Source organism: Ammodytes marinus, assembly GCF_949987685.1.
Source record: "Ammodytes marinus genome assembly, chromosome: 20".
Taxonomy (NCBI): domain Eukaryota; kingdom Metazoa; phylum Chordata; class Actinopteri; order Uranoscopiformes; family Ammodytidae; genus Ammodytes; species Ammodytes marinus.
In genome coordinates, this window is record NC_137224.1 from 1,764,640 (window position 1) to 1,772,825 (window position 8,186).

An 8,186-nucleotide genomic window follows, 5' to 3' on the forward strand; every position below is an offset into this window, starting at 1 on the left:
TGTAGCTTCTGTTATTATTCTAAAGGGTTGGGGTTACCCAGGGAGAGTTGCATTCTAGAACTTTGTAGAACTTTCTTGATGATGTCATATTACACACTGCAGGTTTAAATGCGCTGTGTAGAAAATAACTATACTGTCAGTCACATAATTTTCATTCCAGCCATTCCACATCGCTGTCTAAATGTTTAATGTCTAATCTTGAATCTTGATGTATTGTCTTTGTTTTTTTACTATCTCTTAAATGCAATTTCTAATGTCTAATCTTGATGTATTTCATGCCCCTGTAAAGCACTTTGAATGGCCTTGTGTCTGAACTGTGCTATAGGAATAAACTTGCCCTGTGCATAATACTGTAGTAAACGCGCCGCTGTGTCGCAGTTCCACTTGTCTCCACTAGAGGGAACCATCGTGCGCCACTTTCCCTCGTCTCCACCTCAGACAATAAAAACAAGACGAAAGAAGCACACACACACAAACACACACACACACACACACACACACACACACACACACACACACACACACACACACACACACACACACACACATTCACACGGGCGGCAGAAGCAGCATCTCCCATTCACACACACAGCGCCAGCCCTAGCAACCATGTCTAAATAGTGACCTAACCGAATACCATGGACACACACACTCACACACACGGGGCCTGCGATATCCGACTAGACATGTAGTAGGCTAAAGATTGTAAGGATGCCAGCCCGCTACATATCTCGTTTTCTGCTCCTTTTCGCCGTCGCTTGCGTTTGGGATCGAAAGGCGCTGGCTAAATCGCTTCCAGACCAAGGAACAACGTTTGGTAAGCTTGTGCGTAGCCTATACGAGCGCCATACTAAAATAATACAGCCATATCGCTTTAGCAGCCTATACAAGTGGGATGCAGCAGCGGTTAGGCTACAATGACAATGAACGCGATTGGGGAGTGGTTCGGGGATTTCTTTATAGCGCTATTTTTTTTTTGTTGTATTGACTGTATTAGCGATCAGTGCAGCGCTGTGCTAAGATATCGCGTCTGTTTTGATATTAAAAGGCGATTTTCTATTATATTATATTGGATATTGTTGTTTTGAACGGTGTGGATGCATTGATATTCACGAAGGGAGGCGGGCGGGGGTACAAAGCAGTGTGAGGCTGGGTGGTGATTGTGTGATTGTGTGATAGGCTACAGTATGTGTTGCCAGGTTTGAGGTAAAGATTGTAGCACACGAGGCCCTTAAATATAGATTATTGTGATGTGAGGGCCTATCCAACTGTCACACACACACACACACACACACACACGCACGCACACACACACACACACACACACACACACGCACACACGCACGCACGCACGCACGCACGCACACACAAACACACACACACATATACACACAAAATTACAAGAAGGTGTGTGTGTGTGTGTGTGTGTGTGTGTGTGTGTGTGTGTGTGTGTGTGTGTGGTCGACATTATGTTGTCAGACCCCGAAACCAGGCAGCAACACTTACTGTAGCCTATCATTTGTGTATTTTAAAAGGCTAAGACAAATCTATTTGCATTAAGAAAAATCCCAGTTATTGTGTATTATAAAAGCATTAATATTATATAGTTTTTTGAATATCGCCCTGTGCATTTCGAAGGATATTATATAATAACATTGTATTATTCATGCTTCAAGCTATTTACAGCTGCATGGATGGACACACACACACACACACACACACACACACACACACACACACACACACACACACACAGACACACAGAGTCACACACACACACACACAGAAAGTGGATTGTATATGTTGATTTACTAGAGTAGGGCTACTACTTTTAAGTTTAAGTCTCTTAATTTTTCAATTTACATGAGGTATATCGAAATCCATTCTTCTGCTCCAGTGTCTGGGGGGGTGACACCAGTTTGTAAACGCTGCCATACTGAGAAATACAGAGAGAGTTTTGTGGAGCTGATAGGGCTTAATCAACTACTTTGTGTCAACTCATTTGGCCGATGGCTTGAATGTAACCGACATTATACTTTATATGAAAAAAATACCCACTATAGCTTTAAATTTGTGCTCGATGTTAAACCTGCAGTGTGTAGAATTTTGGGTTTTATTTCCTAGCAGATTTTGTAGAAAGTAATTATAATATCCACAAGTACATTTAATTTAGCGCGTAATAGCTGACATTTTTTTTTTTAATTATAATTTTTTCCCCTTAGAAAGGGTCTCATATATGTCCATATTTCTGCATATTTTGGACCAAGGCTTAGTGCCGCCATCTTGAAAGTGTCATAGTTGGAATGTCATCAGGTGCATTGTTTAAAATTTAGAATTGTTCTTGTCCTTGAAGGCCACTGTAGCTTCTGTTATTATTCTAAAGGGTTGGGGTTACCCAGGGAGCGTTGCATTCTAGAACTTTGTAGAACTTTCTTGATGATGTCATATTACACACTGCACCTTTAATGTAACAAAGAGCTGTAATTTGTATGTAAAAAGTTACGCGCTGTAGCTTTAAGAGGATCTAGCAGTGTGTCTAGTGAGTGAGTTCCCATAGCCTCAATGTGACACTGTGACTCAGTGTTTCTGTGAAAGGAGCCGCTTCAAAACCAGTGTGTTTGAAAAGTGGAGGAAATCCTCTCTCACACACACACACACACACACACACACACACACACACACACACACACACACACACACACACACACACACACACACACACACACACACACACATAAACACATATAAACACCAAAACACAGGCACACAGACACACAGGCACACAGACACGCACATGAACACGCACAGACACACACACATGAACACACACACATAGTCACACACACACAAACACATATAAACACCAAACCGCATGCACACACACACAGGCACACGGACATGCATACATGAACACACACACACACACACACACACACAAAGGGAGCCTTTATTGAACCGATTGTGGTAATGGCGGACAGTATGACACACACACACACACACACACACACGTTTGTACGGCTATACTTGTGAGGACACTCATTGACATAATGCATTCCCTAGCCCCTTACCCTAACCATCAAAACTAAATGCCTAACCCCAACCCTTACACTAACCCTAACATAAACCTAATTCATACCTGAACCTTGAAACCTAGTGTTAACCCTCAAACAGGCCTTTAAAGGCCTGTCCCAGAGTGAGAACTGGACAAAATGTTCATACACAAGTACACACACATACACACACACACACACACACACAGACACACACACACACACACACACACACACACACACACACACACACACAGATGTCAGTGGATGGGTTTGTCACTCGCAGCCCTGCAGCGTTTTAAGGTTTTTTGGCGAGTCAGCTTGTATCCATGGCAACACCCTCGGAGTGACCCACATGCAAATGGTCCAAGAGATCACACACAAAAATGAAATATGGGATTTCAAGTAATGTGGACAGACAGACAGACAGACAGACAGACAGACAGACAGACAGACAGACAGACAGACAGACAGAGACAGACAGACAGACAGACAGACAGACAGACAGACAGACAGACAGACAGACAGAGACAGACAGACAGACAGACAGACAGACAGACAGACAGACAGACAGACAGACAGACAGACAGACAGACAGACAGACAGACAGACAGACAGACAGATAGATAGATAGATAGATAGATAGATAGATAGATAGATAGATAGATAGATAGATAGATAGATAGATAGATAGATAGATAGATGTTAAGTAACATGATGATAAGGGGCTAGGGAATGCATTATGTCAATGAATGTCCTCACAAGTATAGCCGCACAAATGTGTGTGTGTGTGTGTGGTTGTGTGTGTGTGGTTGTGTGTGTGTGTGTGTGTGTGTGTGTGTGTGTGTGTGTGTGTGGTTGTGTCATACTGTCCTCCATTACCACAAAAAATAATGCCAAGTAATGTGGATTTGTCATGGATTTATTATGGAAGTGTTTTGTGATCATTACATCATAATAATAATAATCCATCAATATACTGAGCATTATGAGTCTACAAACCAGTGGCCTAGACAGATTTATTTTAGTGTTGGCCAGTACAAACGGATGGACAGTTAACCAATTTAAAGGTGCATTGTGTAATATGACATCATCAAGAAAGTTCTACAAAGTTCTAGAATGCAACGCTCCCTGGGTAACCCCAACCCTTTCGAATAATAACAGAAGCTACAGTGGCCTTCAAGGACAAGAACAATTCTAAATTTTAAACAATGCACCTGATGACATTCCAACTATGACACTTTCAAGATGGCGGCACTAGGCCTTGGTCCAAAATATGCAGAAAGATGGACATGTGAGACCCTTTCTAAGGGGAAAAAAAATAATTCAAAAAAAATGTCAGCTATTATGCACTAAATTAAACGTACTTATGGATATTATAATTACTTTCTACAAAATCTGCTAGGAAATAAAACCCAAAATTCTACACACTGCAGCTTTAAACATATTATTTTGAATCAGCCCCACTCCACCTGTAACTGTTTTAATCAGGCTATTGTTCTGCTTCATCCATTTGATCTGAATGTTTTAATTGTCCTTGTCTCTTTGTCAGCTTGTTGTATATTTGCATTGTGTGTTTGTGTGTGTGTGTGTGTGTGTGTGTGTGTGTGTGTGTGTGTCTTTGTATTGTATTTTTACTCGACATCATTGTAAATGAGGATCACTCATCCCTCAATTGATCTTTCGGGCGACTGTGGCTCAGCTGGTAGAGCGGGTCGGCCGATGATCAAAGGGTTGGTGGTTCGATTCCCCGCCCTGCCACTTGTGTTATACTGTAGTTGTTGTGTCTATGGGCAAGACACTTCACCCACCTTGCCTCGTGTGAATGTCGATAGTTAGCCTGCTATCGGTGTGTGAATGGTAACGTGGGGAAAGGAAAACAGGTCTCCCTTGCAAAAGAGTCTTCGGTCTCAATGGGATTTACCTGTATAAATAAAGGTTTAAAAAATAAATAAAATAAAATAAAAAATAAAGGAAACATGAAATTAAATATGTTTAAAACGTTTGGACACAGATATAAATGGGGTTTGGTTGTGAGTGACGCAGTGGTCTGTTGTTGTCTGTTGCACTGTGGTCGCTTGATGCCAGAATCACTATCAGTCTGTTGCATAATGATGTCAAATGATGTCATCCTCGTGGGACAGCCAGGGGTGAAAGTGACTTGACGAATTGAGCCAAAATAAAAGTATAAATGCAGCTTCAACACTATATAATCTCATCGCAAAAAGCATAAATATTTAAAGCTATGAGTGACGGATTATAATGTCTCTTCTTTTTTCGAGCTGAAATGACGAGTTGCTTCCACTTTCTCACCTAAATATTCATAGTTTGATAATTGTCGTTTAAGTTTTCTTTGTAAAAGGCAAAACAAGTCAAACATTGAAAAAATGCAACTGCTTCTTACTTTCATTATTGATTAATTTGTTGGTTATTTTCAGTATATATCGATAGGATTTTGACAAAAGGGTGATTTTGACATTTCTCTATTTCCCCATAGAAGTCCAAATCAAGGTCCAGGTTTTTGATAACAGCGACTTGTCTCCGTTGTCGGGCGCGCTGGTTGAAGTCCACGGCAACGGAAGCGTGTTGTCATCAAGCCGCGCCGGCAGTGACGGAGTGCTGAGGGTCAACTTCCTGTACCGCACTGCATCATGGGTAATCATCACCGCCTCCAAACAGGACTACGTCACCAACTCTGTCCCGTGGCACTCCAGCCGCATTCCACGTAAGTCATAGAAGAAGAAAATGTAGTTTTTTCAGGTATCTGTCTGTCAGTCTGTCTGTCTGTCTATCTACTCCAATGAACTCAGTCACAATTTATAAAATCAGATTAAACAAAAAATATTTAACACTAATCTACTCTACTTTTCGTTAGCCTAATAGCATAATTGCCTAAGTCATATTTTAAGGGTTATAGAGTGGGGTAAAGTAGATGTAGAATAGAGTAGATGTAGAATAGAGTAGATGTAGAGTAAATATGATTTAGGCACTTATGCTATGAGGCTAACAAAATGTTGTATTTACCTTAACAGCGTCTCTCCATGTTATGTCTCAGTGTAGGCGTCAGGGTATTCTATGTGGTTTTTAAATAAAGTCTTGAATGTAACTTTATTGTTCTGTTTCAGTGTATGCGTCAGTGAGTCTGTACCTGTTGGTGCAGAGACCGGGAACTCTCATCCTCTATGATGACGTGCTACAGGTGCTGTCTGGATCACCAGGTAAACACAACTACAACACAAAATATATTATTAGAACTACAATATGATATATCTATTAAAGGAATACTTCACCCATACGGAACCGGCGTTCTATCATTATAAAATCACTATTATAATATAATGAATGAGGTTTTTCTTCCCTCAGTCTTCCCTTGGCCCAGCTGTCCTGTTAATCCTAACCCTACATTTTACCATGTGTGATGTCCCACATGGTAAAATGTAGGGTTAGACAGTGAGACCATAAAACACTCTTTCTGCCTTTTCTCAGGCTAGGATGAACCGATTTATAAAATTGTAGGTCTTTAAGAAAACTGAATATGTATTGGATACTTTATTGACCCGAAGTAAATTCTGACATTTTCTGACCTATTGGGAAATGATTGTCCTATTTTGGTTTGACCTGTCAACACATTTGAAATGAGTCTGTCTCCAGCAGAGTGAAAATATAGCTCTGTGTCTATTCAGGCCTCTGCATATTTCACTGCTTCACATTTTGATGACTGCTGCTATCTCCATAGCAACAGCTGCTGAGGAGAACTTTTGTTTTTTTACTATAAAATAGATCAGTCAGGGCTACCTCCTCATATCACTAAAACACTGACAAATCGGCATTTTTACAGCTTTTTTATGACATTTTAGGAGTAGGATTTAGTTCAAAGAATGCTATTACTGTATATAGTTTTTCTTTATGCCTTTGTCATGGGTATACGCTCACCTAGGAACTACAGCTGGCGTAGTAAAAACACTACCGCTTTTGTCCAAAGGGGGCGCAAGAATTAACACAAACTGAAATTTCCTCGCAGCACCTTTTAACCAAGCTCCAACCACAGTGAGTTCTACCAGCATCCAATGCGGAAATGACAAAAAATGTAATTCACCGAGTGGCCACTACGAGGTGGTACCAAAAGTGAGCAATTTCTCATTGACTCCCTTGTTAAACAGGCCGTTTTCACAGCATTATTAAACCTATTTACAGCCTGGTCCAAAAAAACATTCTAGTCTGTATGTTTAGGTCATATCTCCAAGACAACACTGAGGGGGGTGAATGTTTTCTTAGCAGGCTAGTTTTTATTCTTTTGGAGGTTAAAATGTATGCTTATTACACATGTGTTTTGTCTCGTTGCTAGGGGCCCGTAACCAGCCGTTGGTGCAGCTTCAGAGGAAGTCTCTGCCGTCCGACTCTAACTACACGGCGCTGTCTGCCGCCCTCACTACGGCCCGCTCCATGTACGAGATCGGAGGGTTCCCCTTTCTACTGGGACAGGAGACCAACACCTCAGGTACCTGTGTGTCTGTGTGTGTGTCTGTGTGTGTGTGTGTGTGTGTGTGTGTGTGTGTGTCTGTCGGTCGGTCGGTCGGTCTGTCTGTCTAAATTAATAAATAAAAAAACATAATATTGTGCAACATTATATTATACACTGTACATGGATATTAGCCAATATTAACATCAAAGTGTGTGTGTGTGTGTGTGTGTGTGTGTGTGTGTGTGTGTGTGTGTGTGTGTGTGTGTGTGTGTGTGTGTGTGTGTGTGTGTGTGTGTGTGTGTGTGTATGTGTGTCCCTTTTTTATCATTGTATAAATCCCAAAAATACTAAATGTTTAGTTGATGTAAGTGCTTTAAAAGTAGAAATTTATTCTATTATAACAAAATATTTCAAAGACTTGTTGAAGCTAATATAAGTGACTATTCCCCTCCCCAGGTGTAGAAACGGGGTGGACAGATCTGACAGGCCTGGCCGTGGTGAGTGTGCAGCTCTATGATAGAGACGGCAGCTCTATACAGGTGACCGACCCCATCCACATCTCTGTCCCGCTGCCCGCCGACACACGCAACAGGATGGCTACCAGTGTGCCCGCATGGCTCTACCAGCCCAAGACAGGTGAGCGGGGGAGGTGTGTGTGTGTGTGTCTGTGTGGT

The 8,186-nt window shown here is 41.4% G+C and overlaps 1 protein-coding gene across 1 annotated transcript in view; it reads left to right on the forward strand.

Annotated features, from left to right (window-relative positions):
* Positions 1-632: 632 nt before the first annotated feature.
* The window catches only part of fam171a2b (family with sequence similarity 171 member A2b), a 17,960-nt gene continuing 10,406 nt past the window's right edge, over positions 633-8,186 (forward strand). Inside the window, exons 1-5 of the mRNA XM_080048590.1 lie at positions 633-817; positions 5,548-5,775; positions 6,176-6,268; positions 7,396-7,548; positions 7,969-8,148. Coding sequence (XP_079904716.1) covers positions 712-817; positions 5,548-5,775; positions 6,176-6,268; positions 7,396-7,548; positions 7,969-8,148 — 760 coding nt within the window. The 5' untranslated portion in view covers positions 633-711. The remainder of the gene's footprint in view (positions 818-5,547; positions 5,776-6,175; positions 6,269-7,395; positions 7,549-7,968; positions 8,149-8,186) is intronic.